Source organism: Galleria mellonella, unplaced genomic scaffold (assembly GCF_026898425.1).
Source record: "Galleria mellonella isolate WM207_F2 unplaced genomic scaffold, CSIRO_AGI_GalMel_v1 utg38, whole genome shotgun sequence".
Classification (NCBI taxonomy): Eukaryota; Metazoa; Arthropoda; class Insecta; order Lepidoptera; family Pyralidae; genus Galleria; species Galleria mellonella.
In genome coordinates this window covers 8,302,214-8,323,949 of record NW_026442090.1, presented here as the reverse complement: position 1 = coordinate 8,323,949, position 21,736 = coordinate 8,302,214, and the positions used below count along the sequence as shown (strand labels likewise).

The 21,736-nt window shown below is 31.7% G+C and overlaps 1 protein-coding gene across 1 annotated transcript in view; it reads left to right on the top strand.

The window, feature by feature from the left end:
- Positions 1–17,615, top strand: part of LOC113522463 (putative mediator of RNA polymerase II transcription subunit 26) — a 75,747-nt gene extending 58,132 nt beyond the window's left edge. Inside the window, exons 3-10 of the mRNA XM_026908148.3 lie at positions 8,611–11,515; positions 11,602–11,840; positions 12,481–12,557; positions 12,643–13,015; positions 13,093–13,223; positions 13,924–14,073; positions 14,406–14,563; positions 15,363–17,615. Of these exons, the coding sequence (XP_026763949.2) occupies positions 8,611–11,515; positions 11,602–11,840; positions 12,481–12,557; positions 12,643–13,015; positions 13,093–13,223; positions 13,924–14,073; positions 14,406–14,563; positions 15,363–15,489 (4,160 nt within the window). The 3' untranslated portion in view covers positions 15,490–17,615. The remainder of the gene's footprint in view (positions 1–8,610; positions 11,516–11,601; positions 11,841–12,480; positions 12,558–12,642; positions 13,016–13,092; positions 13,224–13,923; positions 14,074–14,405; positions 14,564–15,362) is intronic.
- Positions 17,616–21,736: the final 4,121 nt, after the last annotated feature.

Sequence of the window (21,736 nt, the reverse complement as noted above, 5' to 3'; positions counted from 1 at the left end):
TGTATTTTTTGTAATTTATAAAATATTTAACAGATACTTACCACAATTATTGATTCGTTTTTAAAGACAACCTCGAAAATTCATCCTCACACCTTAAAACCAGAATGGTCTTGCACAAAACTGATTCAGAGGAGATTTCTCTCGCGAACATATAGGTCTTGGAATGATCTTCCTGCCCAGACTTTTTTTAAAGACTACCTAAAACATGAAGTTCTTCAAAAAGGGCGTATTAAGGTTTCTTATGAGTCAAAAACGCGCTCGTGACATCCTTATATTACAGGCATCCATAGGCTACGGTAACCCCGTTTATAATCAGATGGGTCGTATGCTTTTTTGCCATAGTAAAGGGAACCCGATTTACACCCAAATGAATATAAAGCTCTCCTGTTTTGGCAAAGGATTTGTATGGCGACTCTTTATCTATATAATCTAAGAGTCATAAATTATGAGACATGTTTTATTTTTCTATAGCCTTAGTACCCAACCCTATCCAATACATTGCAGAAGCACGATCAATATCGACGATCAAAATTTGACACTGCGCTATGAAGCTCACACATTCCCTGGGGAAATCTCATCGCGACGAACTTAATCAGAGAAAAATACTACAGCCGCTAGAAGAGGACCAATGGGATTAAAAAGAAGCCTATGTCACTTGAGCTGTACTCTCGAAACTCGATTAATATTATTTATCGGCAAAGGTTACACACATGGGAGTTATAAAACGGAGTTTCCATTTTTAAACGACTTGCTGAAGAAAGAATTTAATCTAATTTTTTATGACTCTATTACGTTATGTCCAGTAATGCCAAATGCGATTCTTTTATTCAAAAAACACAATTGTGTTCAAAATTTAAAAAAAAAATCTCAAAATTGATAAAATTTTCTTCGCTACTATGCAATCCTAAACCAGTGTTGAAAACCATTGCATATAGGCCATTTTCTATACTGACTTCTTTATATAAATGCTAAAATCGAAAATAATACTAATACTGTCGAAAAATTACCTAAACTTTTCCACAACCGTTTTATTTTTCCCCAATTTCATTTACCTTAAATTTTGCAAACAATAAAATTTTTATTTACCCAAAATTAGGAAAATCGTTACATCACCGATAATAAAATGAACCGTTTGCTTCTTTGTCATTATAAAAAAAAAATCAAATAAGAAAATCCATATATTATACAAAAATAGAAAAAGCAGCTAAATTAAAAATCTTCTTTTTGCTTTAAACAGATTAATGATAAAACACACAAGTCTCAAAACGGCAATTCTATTACATTTAATATTGTATTGTCTACAATATTCTCTTAATAAAATTGTGCCGAATGTTTTGTATTGATCGATTGTACTTTATAACAAAAGGAAAATTTCATTTCGAATTTTGGAAGTGTCAATACAATTAGAAGTCTTTAACAGAGTTTAATATGCGAATACATTAAGCTCAACTGCGTTTAATAGGTTACCATGAACTTTAGGATTAGAGCAGACAAATTAACCAAAGTAATGCTATAATCTTAACAAAAGTTAGCGAAATGGAATAATAATAATTTTGTGGATGACTAAAAATAATAAGAGAGGTGGCACACGAGGTAGCTGAGTTCTAATGTTAGATAATTCCATTAAATCTATTTGTCTATTTCCACACTAAGTACTTTTGCGAGATTAATAGAAAGAACTCCAAAAATTGTCTAATTTTATGGATTTGTTTTGTGTATAAGTTAGGAAATTGTATTGTAAAATGTATATTGTAAAAACTCAAAATGTTTTAAATCTGAAGCGATTCTGAAACGTGTTTTTTGGTTCGTCACTTTGGTTTGATATTTTAACAGTATATAAAGATAGGTATGGATATATAGTTTATAGCTTCAAAATATTTATTTTTAAGCTATAGGTATTTAATCGTTAAAATTATCTGTAGTCAAGGATGGACTCTATAGAATAATAGGTACATAGCCTAAAAACTACATTTATAAAAATGCCATAATTAATTAATTGCGACAGAAGGTTACTACAGTACATGCATACGAAATTGCAGACACAAGTAGTTTTACAATATAAAAAGTTATTATTTGAAGAACTGGAGAATCAAGACTCCTAACTTAATACTTAGTACCACTCTCGACATATTATCCCCCAAAGTATATAATTTTGTCGAGATCAAGAAATTGTGTCAATTTAAATTTCCGATCAACTCACAAGCCATGCAAAGTATTTATACACGGGTAAACGGCGCATTCAATTCCCTTTCTATATTTGATTAAATCATATCATCATATCAGCTTATAACTGTCCACTGCTGAACATAAGCCTCGTTATGTGGTTTGAGAGATTTTGCCAGTAGTTACCACGCTTGGCAGGCGGATTGGTAACCGCAGTTAGGCTTTCAAGATGTTTTAAAAGGGACGCTGCTGCCATCCCTAGCCTTCCCTTAGTCACCTCTTACGACACCCACATGAAATAAAGGGGTGGCCCATTCTGTGCTGGGACAACACAGCTAAATATTCTTAGCGAAATACAAACAAGTTATACCTAATACTCTAATCAAAAAGTACAGTTTACTGGATCTACATTTGCGATTACATTAAATTGTAATATGTAGGTAGTAGTAAATTATCTAGAACAAAGATGATATTTTTTTATTTATAAACAGTGGAGTTTTTTTCAGCGCTATAGTGTAGAGATAGTGTTAAGACTTACTTATTCTAAATATAAATTTTAATCGAGTAAGCTTATACCTGTATATATATTATATAAAGAATAGAGATTAGAAGAGGCAAAATGCGGGGCCATCTAATACGACATAACGATTTTTTAAGGAGCATAATAGAAGGAAAAATAGAAGGCAAAAGAGGAAGAGGAATACTGAAGAATAACTACATAGGACAGATAAAAGAAACACTAGGTGTCATATGGAGAGGTTAGGGATATCGCCTGGGATAGAACTGGCTGGAAGAAGATGCATGAATTAGTTGCACCGACAAGAGGAAACTATTAAATGAAAAGAGAGAGAGAAGCTTATACCTGAGGATAATTTCCAGCTCTTTAGAAGCTGTAAACAAATAATTGGAATATTATTAAATATAATATACTTATTTGTCTATACCTAATATTATTAAAAGGAAGGGTATATTGTTTTCTATGTTTGTTTTTTGTAATGGATAAACTCAATAATGACTGAGTAGAAAAGTATATTGTTAGGTTTACTATTATAAACTATCTATCAGGTATCTCTATATATCAGGTTATAAACAAACATACATTATCAGCGAGTAATGTATTATACTTAAAAAAAAAATAGAGATCGCTACGAAAATTATAATAATGAAACCCAGAGTATCAAAGTCTATTAAAACTTATATAAAATACTAATTTATCTCTTTATCTTCTTGTATGTAGTCGGGACAGATTTCTAGTATTAGATATATATTCTTAATTATGTTCGTTCAAGTATAAATCTATATAAAGTAAATCTTTCTTCATAATATATACATACATATGTTAAATCGCAATAAAATTCATTAAATCTATCTCTTGCGGTGAAGACTAAATAAATAAAATAAAATGTACGTTATAACGTAACGAAGTATAAACGTATTTAGTAATGTAATCAATTAGGGAGTCCATTAATTCCCTCCCCTGCCCTCCTATTTTAAGCTTACATGAGCTTAAAATAGAATAGAATAGAATAGAAATCATTTATTCAAATAAACTTACATTGAAGCACTTTTGAAAAGTCATAACATTTTTTTTTAATTTACCGCTCGTTCGGAAAGCTGTCTCATCACAAGAAGAACGAGCAAGAAACTTGCGTGATGCTCTTTTAAATAATTTTATTATTATTTTACATTTTTAAGTTTAATTGTGTGAATACAAACCACCAATTAGCACTAATTCAATTAAATACTCAAAAAGAAAAAAAAAATTGAATACATAACCAACTGGTTAAACAATTAATAAGAGGAAATCAGTCATAGTGATTAGAGCAGACCAGTCCCTACAAGCAGCACCCGTTCACGAGTATGACGGATGAGCCAGCCATCACTGCGCTCGACCATATTTTAGGGAGCCCAATGACCCGGCCCACCACGCCGCCACAAGTCTGGACATTTTAGTGAGCATGACTACTCAAAACACTAGACCACGTCAAAGCTACTCACAATTGCCATCTGATAGTTATAGTATTCACATTTTACATAAGAATGCATGCGGCAATTAATACAAAAAACCGCTACGCTTTCATATTTCTAAAATTAATCAATTAAATCAAGAAAGCAATGAGAAAATAAAATTATAACGTTGTATGCTAATAAACTAATTATTTACTTGATATGTTGTCATCTATGAATTCGTCTATCCTGTAATAGGCTTTCTTACATAAAAATTGTTTAATATAAGATTTGAATTGCCTCTCTGTCAGATTTAATGCAGATTCCGGCAGTTTATTATAAAATCTTATGCAATTACCATAGAATGAATTACTGATTTTGTGCAGACGGCATTTAGGTAAAATAAGCTTATTTATATTGCGTAAGTTTCTACTTGTACAGTCTTTGAGTTTTTTAAAACTCGCTAAGTTCTTCCGTGTATACATAATATTTTCATAAATGTATTGTGAAGTAACTGTGAGGATATTTGAGTCTTTAAAGCACTGACGTAATGACTCTCTTGAACCCATACCATAAATAGAACGTATGGCTCTCTTTTGTAAAACAAATATAGTATTTATATCGGCTGCTTTACCCCACAGCAGTATGCCATAAGACATTATGCTATGGAAATAACTAAAATATACAAGTTTAGCCGTCGCCACGTCTGTTAATTGCCTAATTCTTCTAATTGCATATGCAGCAGAACTGAGTCTACTGGCCAATTTTGAAATATGGGGCCCCCATTGTAATTTCGAGTCCACTGTTATACCTAAAAAAACTGTATCATTAACAAAATTTACTATTTCGTCATTAAGCAATAACTGTGTATTTATTAGTCTTACATTAGGAAGTGTAAATTTTATACACTTTGTTTTGCTGGAATTTAATAATAGGTTATTACATGTAAACCAATTTAATATTGCAGACATAGCACAATTTACATCGTCTAATTGATTACTTTGACGTCCAATTTTAAACACTAACGAAGTATCATCCGCAAACAGCACTATATCTGCAATTTTCTCTACCATAAAGGGAAGGTCATTTATGTAGATTAAAAAGAGAAAGGGGCCTAAGATTGACCCTTGTGGAACGCCCATCTTAATATTAGCTCCCTTAGATTTTACACCGTCAATATCTACAGTTTGAACCCTATCCTCTAAATAAGTTCTCATTAATTTTAGATCATTATCTCTTATACCATAATGTTCGAGCTTGTACAAAAGCGTTTTATGATCCACACAATCAAATGCCTTTGATAGGTCACAAAAAACTCCGAGTGCATCCTGTGACCTCAAAATGGGGAGAAGGGTCTGGCAAAATCTCACCAAATCTCATTTATATTGGGGGGCTCAATGAAAATCACATATCAACTTCTTATACTCTCTTATTGAAATAAAAAATTAGGCCTACCTGATTTTGTTAATATACATATATACCTATACATGAACATATTAACTATATGTTATTATATATACGTGAAGCAAAAACTTTATATTCCTTTTTACGAAAATTGCGCGGATGAAGGAGTATGAAATTTCGCACACTCATGATTTGTATAGAGAAAGAGTGCAAAATACTAATATATATATATATATATATATATATATATATATATATATATATATATATATATATATATATATATATTCAATTATGCATATAAAATACATTCAATCAATAAAAAAAAACATTACACACACTACCATGTATTTGACTCACACACGTATGAGTATGTATTTTGTTTATTGTTAAAGTATGTGGTCAAATTGAGAATAGGTTAATATTGTTTGTCTTTAATATTACTTGTCTATACCCTTACTAAATGTCAAACACATTATATGTCCTTCATATTATTTGTCTTGTATTACTTGGATAGTGGTGTAGTCTTTGACATTAGAACTTTACTAATGTTTAAACTTATAATTTAAATTAATTCTGTTCAAATCTCGACCACACGGCGATCATTAGTAAATTTGATTATTTAAAATCTACCATTTGACACACATGGTTGGATGCAAATGAAAAAAAAATTACCTCACATAATTAATACTGTTTGTAGACTTATAGTCATCTCCGTTGCCATTTAGTCAAGGAGGGCTTTTATCCGACATAAATAAGTTAGACTTCATCAAAAATCAGTCATTCGCCTAAAGTCTCTCGAACCCCATTTGCATAAACAAATGCAGATGCCACGATCAATATTAATTTATGTTGATATTGCAATTAGCAAATCTTTACCGTTAACTTCAGGGTGTAGAATATATCAGGCCCACGTCTGCGTACATTTTGTGCCAATAAATTTGGATTAACGAACTCTGCTCACATATGCTGTACTGCACACCTCCAATTTGCCGTGGTACGAATAAAACATGCATGGGCATGGAATATTCTAGTTTATTGACTTTTCCAATTATCGAAGTTGTTGCTCTGATAATTTTATAGTTATTCGTATATACTTGTGCCTTTTGATTATTCATATTTTTGAATTCGTTCAATAATTTGCAATTAAATTTTATATATACATACATATATATATATATATATATATGTATGTATATATATATATATATATATATATATATACTAGCCGACCCCGTAAACGTTGTTTGACCACTTATTGCGAAATATAAAAATCGCGATTAAAAGACAGGGGTTGATCGTAAAACGATGAAAATTTAAAGTTGTGTGTATTTTTCAATGCTAAACCATAATAAATTAAAAATGAAAAAAAATATTAAAAAAATAAAAAAAAATTTTTTTGGAAGGATCACCCTTATCATTGAGGGGTATGAAAAATAGATGTTGGCCGATTCTCAGACCTACCCAATATGCACACAAAATTTCATAAAAATCGGTAAAGCCGTTTCGGAGGAGTTTGGTAATAAACACCATAATATAATATAATATAATATATAAGTGGTCAAATAACGTTTACGGGGTCGGCTAGTATATATATATAATGCTTGCCGGACTGACTGACTACCTAAACTACTTGCTACTAATTGGAAGATCATTGTCAGAGCCTTCCATTAAAAATATTTTCAATAGGATCTCTCAAGTAATAAGTGTCCCAATTTATCGATTTCCTATTATGTTCAACGCAGCTTCCACTCAAGCACTGATGAGGATCGTCCGCCCTTCTTAATTAGGGATATGATCCGCAAGAAAGTAATTTCCTTGAGATTATCTTTCCGAACGATATGGAGCCCCAACCAGAAACGTAATAATAAACTGGAAAGGTCATAAAAGAAGATTAGCCGAGCGTCGTCTTTGCGCCTTTTGTCAAATATATTTCATGGGATGACCCAAAATGCTTTTACTATATAATAATTGGATATGCATTCTCTCCGATAAAAGTTTTAATGTGTTAGGACTACGAATTTTATAATTTTTACATTATAAAAGAATCAAAACGAATTCAAAACTATAGGTACATTAAATATTGTTAGTAATGAAGTTTATATAAATGTCGCGCATGCAATACTGAAACGAAAATGATGCTTCTAGAATTTTATACTCTTTGTGTGTTGGTTAGTCTATTTATATGTTAGCATTTTAAAACAGGCAGCCTAACTGTGTTGTATATTAAGCTACCATGTAGTTAACATATTGGCTATATAAAAGTTCCTCACAAATGAATTATTTTGCTGTTTTTTAAAGGCCACAATTATTAAGTGAAGAATTGGCTCAGATCTCGAATTAGAAAATTGAAAAGCTGTCTTTGCTTTATAATTTTGATTAAATTTATTTAATAAGTAAAATAAGAAATAAGTACACACAAACGAAATCGCAGGTAACTACTTTTTTAAGTAAAAGTATACTTTGGTAATCTATTTATACATTAGGCAAATTTTACGTTTCAAAATTTAGATTGTAAATTTTTTATTGTAAAATGTTGACTTTAACTTTGGATATCATAATATTATTTTTGTTCATATTATCTAAATTTCGCACACCAGAAACTCCTAAAATTACAATTTAACTTCCATTTATTTCGCGGAACGTTAATGTTTCAACAAATTGAAATATATGGGTTTCAATTTACAGAAATTAAATTTAGCTATGTCCGTATTCCAGTTCGTAAAAATTCTGCAACAGTAACTAAAAATTGGAAATATATTCCATACGCAAATGGAACATAATGAAATGCATACGGTCTGGTTACGATTGACGTAATACAAAACATCTGTGCATATTTTTCAATACCGTTAATTATTATATGATTTTTAAGATAATAATAATCTTGTAATACTTTATGTACATAATCGATTTCGATTATAGCAAAATGAGCATGAAATTATTCAGAAATTAAACTTTTTCAATTAAAAGAAAAAGAAAGGAATGTTTTCAAAATTTTAAGATTGATAATGTGTAAATTAATTTTAAAATTGATGGGTATATTTTTTTTATTTTATTTAGTCATATTACTATAATAAGTTTTTCTTTTGTTTTCAGATGAAAATGACTTCTACTATACACCGGTGGAAAGAAGTTTTGCTCAAGTTCAACCGCCTTTATTTCCAAATAGTCGTCCATCGACATTCTTTGAACATGGGGATAATTATAGAACGCAGCCCGCACAACAACCTCTTTACAATGAAGGACATGTTAGGTTTCCAAGCCCTAATTACAACCAAAATCCATCACCATTTCAATTGCCTACGGGTAGAAGTCAATCAGGTACACAATACTATGTAAACCAACCAGAATTCAGTGGTCCTCCACCACCACAACGACAAAGGTTCAGGCCAGCTCTTCCTTATAATTTTCAAATGATTCACCCAGCTTCAACTAAGAGGCCTGATGTATCACAAATACATTCTGTTGCGTATCAAAATGATCCATCGAAACCCGAAACCTTTTTAGGTCAAATCACAATTAACAATCCTGATATTGACTATTTGCGAAATAGTAGATTCAAAAATATACCTTTTGATAATAATAGTTTAAAAAGCAATGGACAAAGTGGCCACATTTCACATGACGAAGATATTGACAATGAAAATCAAGATCTTTTTGAGCATCATAGAGTTACTACTTATAACCCCGGTAGACTTCCAAGCAAGTCAAGACTGAATACAAAACCTAAGATTTCTTCATTCCATCATTATGATTCGGTTACATTAGATGACAAAACTAATTTACATACTACTCAAAATAAGCCATTTACAAGAAATAATGCAGAATCAATAAAACCTGATAGTAAATTATATCACAGTTCTTCAACCGAATACAAAGCTCTATTAGATTTGGAACCTTTACTTGAGGATGATATTAGTGATATTAGCTCTTTCAGGGAATTAATGAAAAATAAACAGGGCTCATTTGATGTTGAAGTTATAAAATCTAATCATAGTTATAGTGAAATAGAAGCAGCTGCAGATAATAAGCCAGATGCTAGTTCTATGAATTCAGATAATATTTCCAAAGACATGCCACCACATGTTAAATTGAGTGGAACAACATCACTGCCTGTTAGCAAAACATCAACAACTGTAAAACCTACCGAAAATGATAATGTAAACGATGATTTAGAAAGTCACGAAGTCGAAGAAGGTGAAGAATATGAATATTACGAAGATTCAGAAGATTCCGAAGTTAAACATACTACTCAACATCCTCAGACTACTGTACATACATCTGACATTTATGATGAATATGATTCAACTGAAGAGCCTGATAAACCCGACAGTGAAGTTAAATCAAATGTTACAGAACCATTTGATATATTAATAACAAAACCAGTTAATACAATGGTTAAAGACGATAATTTTAAGCAATTTGTCGATACGCCGTTAATTGATCAAATGGAAAAAATATCTAATAAAACTAATTTTAGTAATGTACCTATATCTGGTGAAGATATCAGTTCTGTAGAACAACCCTCTATTTTAGGACAAGAAGTGGTATCTGTAGTAACCACAAAAAGTGTTGTTAATGGGACAATATCTATACCTGATATTACTTTTGCACCTACTACTACAAAAATAAATGTAACACCAGAACCCATTACTTCACAAAACAAACAAAGTAAAGATTTTACAAGCACCACAGAAAATGTAATCGTAGTAGCGTCTGTTCAGACGAGTAGAAGTGTATCTGGTGCCCGATTTTTACCTTTTCCCGCAGTAGGTCAAGAAGGAAAAAAACAAGTTTTAACCAATGACCAGTTAGATGAAGAAGAAGAATTAGTAACTAAAGACCCAATGTCCGATTTAAGTGATCTTGTAAGTAGTTCATCTACAGAAAATATTAATGACAAATTGGATAGTATTCAATCTGAACTATCTAGTGCTGTTTTATCTGGATCATTGGATAATGATAACAAAAATATAGAATTAATAACTGAATCATCAACAGAATTAACAACTAGTACAACAACGACTACCACAACAACTACAACTCCGTCTTCTTTAAATGTTTTTACTCTTAAAAGTACTCAATCTACATTATCCACAGACAGATCATCTCCAGATCCATTACCCGTAATGATAAAGAAATTCACTCCTCGAATTACAACATCGACAACTCCCAAACCAAAAAAGAAATTAGTTACAGTAATGGACGATTTGGCTGGATTATTGCCTCCTGGATATAAGTCTCGAATGTCATATAAAGATAAACGTACTAGTACAACGACTACAACTACCATTCCCACATCAACAATAGCTACTACTAGTATACCAATTTCATCAACTGAAGATATAATAAATGGCACACAAGGACGCTCTTCAGGTATTAATACCAAGAATAGGGTAATAGTTTTAGATGGAAAATCTTTACTTCCTAAAGAATATAGGCCAAAAGAACACAAAACACAGGAAGACTTATTAGTAAAACTACAAAAAGACGATCTTAGTAAATTCTTACCGCCTGGTTATAAACCACCTCATTCTGATACCAGAGAATCGAAAGATGTAACAAAACCGGACATTATAGATAAGGCTCAAAAAATTGATATTTCAGCATTTTTACCAAAAGGATATAACTTGAATTCTACTGCAACAACTACAACAGAAAAATCTATAGACAAACCTAAATTACCAGCTAATGCTGTTCCAGTAGATATATCTGCCTTTTTACCACCTGGATTCAAATTAAATACAAGTGAAAAAGGAAATGATGAGCTGACAAAGTTCAAAGTTGCTGATGTGTCAAGCTTACTGCCCCCTGGCTTCAAAATTAACTCTTCAGAAGAAGTTATTTCGCCAAGCTCTACTACGAAAGCTCCTGGTGGTATAAAATTAGTCTTCCCTTCAAGGCCGGGTAGCAAAACTAGTAGAAAAACTACACCAAAACCTAGCGGTGGATTAGGTCCAAGTCCTGTCACGCCTAAAATTCAGAAAGGTTGGCCAACAAGGTAAATATTGATTTATTTGTATTATTTGAATTTTTAACAATTATTATGAAATTCAAAATAATTTTAAATGCTTTCTGTACTTCCAGAGCATCGACTGAATTTACTGGTTGGCCATCGCCATCTACGACACCCTTTTCTATAGAGAAGCTTCTTGAGGCACAAAGGAACGCCACTGCTACTAGCCCAATGCCCGATTATTCAACCGAACCAACGACACGACGTGTTACGACTACAACTACAACTACACCTAAGCCACCACCATCAACTACTCCTGGAGTATGTCGAAAGGAGTGTGATATTGCAGCTACTATAAAAATTGTTGCGGGTAAATATATTTTTCATGGTGCGCCATTTTAAAATACTAATATCACGCTAGTGTTCTTACCTTGCGCGATGCAGTATCCTTGTTATCAAAGAATCATGTTTTATTTATCTAAATATACTATCTTTATAATATATATAAATAGATGATTTTTTAATTATATAGCACTATCATACCTGCTTGTACAACAATTAGTCCATTACCTTAACGTGGTCTTGAAAAAATTGCTCTCAGCAATAAGACCGCCTTACTGTACTTATACAATTGTATCGTCGTGTTTGTAAATTGCCTTGCTTATTTCCTATATTGTATAATGCAAATAAAGTATACTCATTTATACTTATTCATTCATAAATATATATTACAAAGATAAAAGGTTTGATTGTTAGTTAAACTAAAAAGTTAGTTAAACTAAAAAACTACTCAACTAGTTTTAAAAATATTTTCACTATTTCTGCTATAGAAAGCTACATTATCAACAAATAACATAGGCTGCATTATGTATTTTTTTTAATTTTATCTATTCGTATGAAGTAGGGCCGAATCTACTACTACTACTATAATTACGATACTATACGCTACTAAATACTTTTTTTGCATATTTATGAATACACAAGAATATAGAGTATATTTGATTTTGCAGGAGTTAAATGGTTACCAGAATTATTAGATCGCCATACGGAAGAGTGGCAAAGATTAGCAAACGATGTAAAAGACGAAGTAAGTATTTTTATGAATATCTTTAAAAAATGTGCCACTTTTTGCCAATTGTGCATAAAAATAAATCTGTGCTTTTTATTTGCAGCTCAATTCTGTATATTCAAAATCAGATTATTTGAAGAAATGGTATAAAAATATTCGAATAGATGGATTTAGTCCAGGCTCAGTGCTTGTTGACTATTTCATTGAACTCAATGATGTCGATGAAAGAGTAGACACTTTAGATCTAAAGAAAATGTTCCATAAATCTCTTCATGAAGCCAAACCAGGTTCTGTAGTTGAAGAGGTTACTGATGAACCAAAAGAAGAGTTCGATTCTGATATGATGTTGGGAGATCAACCTGATGAAGAAAGAATGAGAAAAAGTAATGAGAAGATGACAAAAACAATTGACAAATCTGTTGGAAAATTGGAAATTGGAAAGTTTGTTATGGATCCTGCGTATACGGAATTTATTGGTAATTACAAATGCTGATTCTTATGTTATTATTTTAATTTGATACACATTTAGAAGTTAACATTTAACCTTTTACAGTATTACCGAAACGCGAGGAACCAACGCCAGTTCAACCTGAGGAAGAATCATTTCTACCACAATGGGGTATCGCTGTTATTGTTATAGCGTTGGCTTCACTCCTTTTCGTCGTCATTTTTGGTGTCACCGTGGTAAGTAGTTCACAATTTAATTTTAAATTATTTATACAAAACTTGCTTGTATACACTCAAGTATGTAAATTTACTTAAGTGTATAAAGGCCAAGTGCCAACTTTCAACTTTAAGGTTTTTTCTATTTAATGTTTTCCTATCCATCAGAAATAGACGTGAAAAAGATGCGTAAATTATGGTTGTGTTTATAATAAATATATATAATTGTGGAAGTCCTACACATTACACAATTATGTATATTTATTATTTATATATATTGCAATTATTGTACTAATTTTATTTAAAGTGATGTACATAGTTGACTTATATGGATATCTTTAACAATTTAAAAATTTTGTCTATACAATTGATTACATTTAATTATTTTAATCACAATTTACGCAATTTAAATACATACATACATACATACATATCTGTCACGCCTGTCTCCCATTAGGGTAGGCAGAAACAATGGAATTTAAACGCAATTTAAACTTCTTAAAATTATTATCTATCTGACAACAACATATTCTACTAACATGATTATACCTACTGACTATCTAGGCGACAGAATTGAGATGTAAAATATGTCTAAGGGATATGCATATTTTGTTATTCGATTTCCATAATGATTTAAAATGAAACATTTGTTGATGTAAAATAATATTTGTAATATCTAAGTCTGAGACCCATGTCTAAAATTTATTCGTATTCATTTTAGTTGGTGAATCGACAAAAAAGTGCCAAAGCCAAAGCACCGATCCCTCTCAGCGAGGATATGCTTCGTGAGCTGGATAAAAGTCATATGGGAGGTTTTGATGATATGCATCAGTTAAAGGAAAGGGAACTACCATACCTCCCGTCAGGAAAGGTAATTATAACAACGGTATTTTTTTATTTTGTAAATATACTCTATTTAATTTAAGAATTAAGTACGAACATAATTTATGAAATTGTGGTTTGTTTCAATAGAACTAAATGAAAATGTAACAAAATTTTATTGAAAAACACTCTTTGAATAAAATTAATTTAATAACTTAGTTAATTTTATAAATTACTGATTACGAAGGCATAAGATCTTAGTCCTTAGAAATAATAATGAAAAGTATACATGTAATGTATATGTGATCCATTAACATCCATCAGATTAATTGGACTTACTTACTGTCATAAGTTATATAAAAATACTTGATTGATTTACAGCGTATGTCGACTGCTTTCATCGAACAGTTAGCGTATCCCAACCCGGGTGACTCTTGGCGGTCGGAGTGGACGCCACAGCTGCAGAAATACATGCAGCACTACACTCCAGACTCAGGACGTGGCTCACAAATATATGGGCCGGTCGGGAATGGATACGGGTAAAATGTCCAAGTTTTTAATTTTCTTATTTATTTATATACTATTTATTCTATTGTTGACTATACTCTTTATTAAAAATTAAAATTTCGCGGTTTGTGTATTTATTTATATAATATTAATGTATGCTAGTATTTAAAATCTCATCTACTTAGAACATTTTACATTAACAGGATAAATATCCTGTTAATGTAAAATGTTCTAAAAATTTAAAGGTTTCTCAGATGAAGAAGTTTTCCTAAGACTGCATAATAACCAGATTGAGACTGTATAAAAATCGTCGACTTGAGTATCTTTGCCCCATTCTTGTTTCTGCCGTAAAGCATGTTTGCATGTGTTTGCATGGCTGTGTTTTGGTTTAAAGGGTGGGTTATGACAATAAAATTACAGTGTTCAGAGGCATATACATAAACACCTTAGTTCTCAGGAATGGCAACGCATACAGGGTGTCTTGAGCGACAGAATATACTCTGTTATATCCTTGGTACTGTTCATAACCATAGGCGACTGTTACCACTTTCCATCAAGTGGACCATTAGAATGTTTGCCGTTCTAAGTTGCAGAAAAAGGCCATATACTTAAACTATATTTTTATACTTATATAGTACGCAATACGTTCTAAAATAGTATTTAATGAGTCTAAATATTTACCTGAGCTACTAAGATATAAGGATTAATGAAAACTATACTTTTAAAAAGACAATTGATCGGTCCAAGGTTTTTAACGTTAATTTTTATTTCGGTCGCAATGTACGTACAAAATTTAATAAAACCAGGGATTCATGGTAATTTTGTCAATAGATATGGCGGCGGGGGATCACAGCTGTACGGGCAGACCGGCGGTGGGTCCCAGGTGTACGGGTATACGGGCGAATACCCGCGCTCGCACTACGGCCGACGGCGTTCCGACTACGACAGCAATTTCTAGAATTCTCTAGCGAATCCTAAATCTTCTGAGACTTAACATACTCTTGACAATATCCTCTATCTAACCTCAACTATCACCCTCATAGTACAGCTTGTATAATTCATTAAATATCGAACATCAGTAACAGGTTGTGAAATGTTTTATCGTCATCACAATATTAGAAATTTCAGAATTTATATACATTTTTTAATATATAGCTGCTTTTAGTCCGGCCTATTAAGGACCATACAGTGCCAACAGTGGTGCCAACCAAAAGGTTTAATTTGCGTTTGAAATGTACATTGAATGTTGCGATCACATTTCTTGTAATTAAATAGGTAGTTTTAAAATAAAATTATCTGCCAAAATATTAACTATACGACTGATTGTGAGATGTAAATATTGTAGAATAAGAACTCACTAATACATAATATTATATAATACATTGTAAGTCGAGATTAGTAGATGGAGTCACGAGACTTCGTTACATTTGTGACAATTCTTTAAGCAGACATTATTTATTGAGTAAATTTCATGAAATAAAATATCATTGTTAATGTGTTAAGAGTATTTAATTGTTTAACTTTCGACATTATTTATTATTACATTAATATAACTATGTAAAAATGATAAAAATGGAACATTAACAATAGACTATCAAACATAATTCATAAAAGTGTCTAATCTCTCATAAACTTATTTTAGCCATTGAACCGTTTTGCTCTTTTGAGTTAAATTCCCAATTTGAAAGAAAGTGACAAAGCAATGTAATAGTTGAAATATATTTGTAGGTTTTAGTTTTTATGAATAAGAGGTTTAGTCTATCAGATATTGGAATTTATAAAACTATGGAAGTATATCATAAACATATTGCAGCCTTTATGCTTAACAATAAATTCGTTATATATTAAACAAAAATATACAATGGTATTATAAAGTATTGTCGCATGTGTAAGAATATCTCTAGCTGACGTATTTCTGTAGATATCTCTCTGCATACCTATATTTGCTCAGAACCTGTAGTAGGGCGTCTGTGGGCCGCGTGTGTGCGTGTAACGCCTCTTGTGCCAAATGTTCGTTCGTCCCTGTGTGTGTAAATATAATATAAAGTATAGATGCACTAATATTGAGAGATGCACTGCATCTGCCAATATTAGCTTTCAGTATTACTATTCGCTAACGTTATGTGCCCAAATTTATATGATGATATCAGATATAATATTCTGACTTCTGGATTAAATACTTTAAGGAATTAAAAGTTTTAGGAAGTTAATGGAATGTAGGTAATAAAAAAAAATATTTTAATAGACAAAAATGGAATGGCGCCCTGATATCAATGAAGAATGATAGGTGATGATGAAGTCAGATCGGTTGGCCTATCGTAATGGATTCAGTAGAATCAATCTTGATGGTTCTCAGGGAAGACCTCGTGAAAGTCGCCCTGACAGAGTCAAACATCATATTGGTAGCAATGGGGTTACTAGCCCCTATTATTAAGAAAAAAGAAAGAAAGAAATTGTTACTGAGCGAAACATAATTAAGAAAGTAAAATTGACGGTACAGTTAAGTTTGTTGGGCAAACGAATTTATTCTAATTGTGATTAGAGAATAGTAATGCAGATAATTTAGTTGTGTTAGCTATAGCCAACGTCTGTGGACTGGTTGCTGGATGGTTTGTTTATAAATGCTCTGTCTACAGGAAATGTGTATGTGATTAGTGTATTATCTTTCAAGTCGAATACGTAACACGTTTAAGTGAAATACATTCATGTTATAATTATATAGATCGTCGTCGATTTTTAATTGTTTCGTGTAATATCGAACAGGTATCGTGACATTAAATTTCTATTTTTAATAATAGCAATTAGTAAATTTAACATCATTAAAAATATGAAGTTTTTAAAACTTTAAAGTGTTTTTTGATTGTGTCAAATGGTCGATTTCATTATAGATGTCGATAGTTATTGTAAATTTTTGAAACAATGATCGTTATAATTATGTATTTACCTACCAATTAGATTAAGATTAGTTGCATGAATTCATGTATATAAAAACAATTTTTGTACATGTAGATTTTTAATTTAATTATTATTATAGTTATTGACAAATTAAATTGTTAAGATCCTGAATATAGGCATAAAACATGATTATGGTTTTTTATTGCTCTCCCAAAATTAAAAGAAATATTAATTCTTGTTTGGTGTATAAATCCTAACTTTTGATGCTAGTGTCCGACTTCTAGCTCAATTCCCTCCTCTTTGCTCAGTTTTGAGTATCTTTCTTTCTTTAGGTCTTTCTTTCTATTAGCTTCTATATCTTGGATCAGAATATACCTAACCAAAGTTTTTTTAAGAAATATAAACTATACTAATAATAATACTAATAATACGGGCTGTTAAAGACAAATTAAATAAGAGTTACTACGAACAAGATGTGGTAAATATTATAGATACTTAGAAATTCCTATGGAAATTGTCAAAACAAAATGAAAATGTTTGGTTTCATGTACATCACTGACAAGGGTCGAACGATCATCTACCTAAAAAATATGTATAACTCATTGAAAGTGACAAGTTCATTCGAAGAATTTTAATTATCTCGTTGAGGGCAGTTCAACATTCTATTAACTTTGCTTTACTGATAAAATTTTACCACGGAAGTCCGGAGATGAGATTTGCTTAAAATTTTCCTACAATTTAAATAGAAAAAAGATGGTGAAGTATGGCCATGTCGAATGTTATTTTAGACAACAATCGGCAAATACGTTGACTGTCCCATTAGAGATTATAGTCATATTTTTTTTAAATAAATAATAAGTACCCCTATCAATATAATATATGCTCTATGGTATACTGCGGTGATAACAATCAACTGTCTTCTGCTATTCATACAGATATTTTTTTCTGATTCCTGTTACCTATTAGTCTTCTATATGTCATGATCATATCAGCCGTTAGCTGTCCACTGCTGAACATAGGCCTACTCCATAAAATTTAAAAAAGAAAGGGGCCATTCCTTATGGCAGTTTACAATTGGCGGGGATTTGCCAGTAGTTGCAATACTAAGCAGATGGGTTGGCAACTGTAGTTTCGCTTTTGGTGATATTTTAAGAGGGACGTTATATATACATATGCAGCAACACAACCATTAAGTTACCTTAGTCACTTCTTACGACATCCATGGGAAAGGAAGGGCTGCCCTATTCTATGCCGGGACCACACAACAGTTCTATATGTAATCAGTCAAACATATCCTATGATATACAATTGCTGGATAAAGGTGACCTGAAAATTTAAACTCAATAGACCCTATATTCAAATTCTAAAACTTACACTTAAAAGACTCCAGAATTAAAAGAAATAAATGGATATCAGTAGAGTTGTTTATTTACCGTACCGTAATACGAGTCCGTACCGTACTCCTTGTCGAAATATCATAGTAATATAGAATTTGTAAGAGCATTGCAATATATTTGGCTACATTCAAATAATAACTAGCGTCGTTGAATAACTGAAAATAGTAAATTTGGTTGAAAGCGCCTTATTTTTAGTGTTAGGAAAATATTTCACAGAAATTCTTTTCATGTGATGTAGACATCCACGAAAAAAGGTAATTTTTTAATGAAATTCCCCTGAATCGGTTTTTCTGCAGACGAAGCCGTGAACTCTTCTATTATATAGTTATTTTTACACCAGATTCTTTACAGTGCAAGAAAGAAAACGAGAAACAGGACAAACAGAAAACATAGAAAGTAGGAGACGAGTTTCCAAGAGCTGAAATAATAATAATAAATTTGGAAACTCGTAGGAGACGAGTTTCCAAATTTATTATTATTATTCAGTCCTTAACTGTCCACTGTTGAACATAAGTCTTCCCTATAAGGGGAGTTTTGCTAGTAGTTGCCACGCTTGGCAGGCGGGTTGGCAACCGCAGTTAGGCTTTACAGATTTTTTAAGAGAGATGCTGCTGCCAATCCTCCCTTAGTCGTCTCTTACGACACCTACGGGAAAAGAAGGGGTAGCCCATTCTACGCCGGACCGACACAACGAGTTTCCAAATACTTAGCAGTAAAGACTGTTTTTGTGAATATCGCCTAATTATCTAATACAAAAACTAAACAAATATCAAATATGTTAAATGTCTGAAATTGCAAAATTATAACATTTGCGAGTAAATAATAAGAAATTTAAAGTATCTCGTCGAGGACTGCCTGGCATTCGCTATCTTTGTTCTGCATTTCACCGATGAAAGTTCGGCTTGAAGTGTCGAGATGGATTTCATAGCCCGAGGTAACAATTTGCTGGAAGCTCTTCATAGAAAGGGTATATAAGATATCAAAATTATAAATAAAATACACTACACATTGACAGCATCATCAAACCGAATACATATGCATTTAACACACTGTCTTCCGATGGTTGCAAATTCGATCCCCACAAAGTCATTTGTATTCGTGAGTGTGTCTGTATATATTAGTCTGGTTGTGTCTATGCATACCTAATATGTATATATTTACAAATATAACTAAGTATTTCTATCTCTTATCTAATTAATATCCATGGTACTAACTTGCCTAATGTAAGAGTAGTTGGCGTTGTACAATAAATACAGAGGTATCTATTTTCTTTCGAGTTATCAACAACACTAGATTTAGACCGCAACTTAGTTACTTCTACAGCACGGTTGATTACCTCAGTTTAAAATAACAAGAAAATATGTTAGAATAGTTCTGAATATGGTATATGCAGTTAGTAGTTCTAATATACTAAAAGTTGTTCTGCAGTGACTCAGTATTTTATTTCGCATCGAAATTTTTATTTATTAATTCTAATAATTGTTTTAGCATTCAATAACATTTACTCCCATGTTGGTTCCGATTTAGTAAATTGCGTCACATTTGAAATCGTTGCTTTTTGCGAAATTATATCTTAAATTATCTGACTAACAGTGGGCAACCCTCCGATTTGCTTTTCGGGGAACTCATGTATTTCTTCAATATTTCGACTCATATAAAAACCGAAATTTTTCTTTGATCTCCTTAGTGAAATATCTAAAAATGCCTGCTAAAAGTGTGTTACGCCCACTTAGGTAATACGACTACTTTTATGTCGATTCTTTTGTATTTTTATTTGACATTTTAGTAAATAATTTTGGCATCATTTTATATTGTAATTTAGTTACTAAAAATAACAAACACCAAAATAATCATTAGTGAATATAAAATCCTTATTATTCCAGCGATTTGATTATATCAATTTATTTATTTCGATAAAAAGTTAGATACAAACCCTCTTATTCATAAAAAGTCAAACCACTCATAAATAAATTTTAGCTATTGAACTGCTTTGCTCCTTTCTTTTACACTAAATTCTCAATTTAAAAGAAAGTTACAAAACAGTGTATTATTCAAAAAGGTTTTTTGTTGAAGGTTTTAGTTTTTATGCATAAGGGGGTAAGTTTGTTCACAGATTAATAGGAAAACCAGATTGCACATTTCGTGTATATCGCCTGGATGCTCAAATTTTTTTACTTATATCTGCCATGAAACGACAATACATATATTATGTTGCGATCTGAAGAAATGAAACAAGCCAAAGCCAGTACAACCATTAAAAAAAAAAAGATTTTAGTGGCAACACATGAGCTACAAAAACATATATTAAATACAGTGTATCTGTACAAACTTTAAAAACTTGAGGTATAATAAAATATTAGTAAACCTTATAACAGATGGCGACTCAAGTTTAAAAAATGTTTTATTCTTGTATGAGTGAATTTGTGTCATAGACAACACATATAGCCATAGGTGATTCGTCAATTTATGCATCAATAGAAAATAGGTAAACATTATAGTATTGGTCATTGTTTAAGAATTTGTAGGATTAGATGCAGTTTATGGTCATAATATTTATTTTACTATAACCATATTATGTTAGTTCGCTGTGTGTGCATCGGCATAGAATGAGCCACTCTTTCCTTTCCCGTGGGTGTCGTAAGAGGCGACTAAGGGAGGGCGAGGGATGGGCAGCAGCGTCCCTTTTTAAACATCTCTAAAAGTCTAACTGTGGTTGTCAACCTGCCTGCCAAGCGTAGCAACTACAGGCAAACCCCCCTTATGGGGAAGGCGTATATCCAGCAGTGGACAGTTAACGGCCGAAATAATAATAAACAAAAATAATAAATACATATCTATCGCGACATTCTACACGATGAACCAAAAATGTAGTCAAGATATAACTGTTTCCAATAGTCGGGTAAAAAAGTTTTC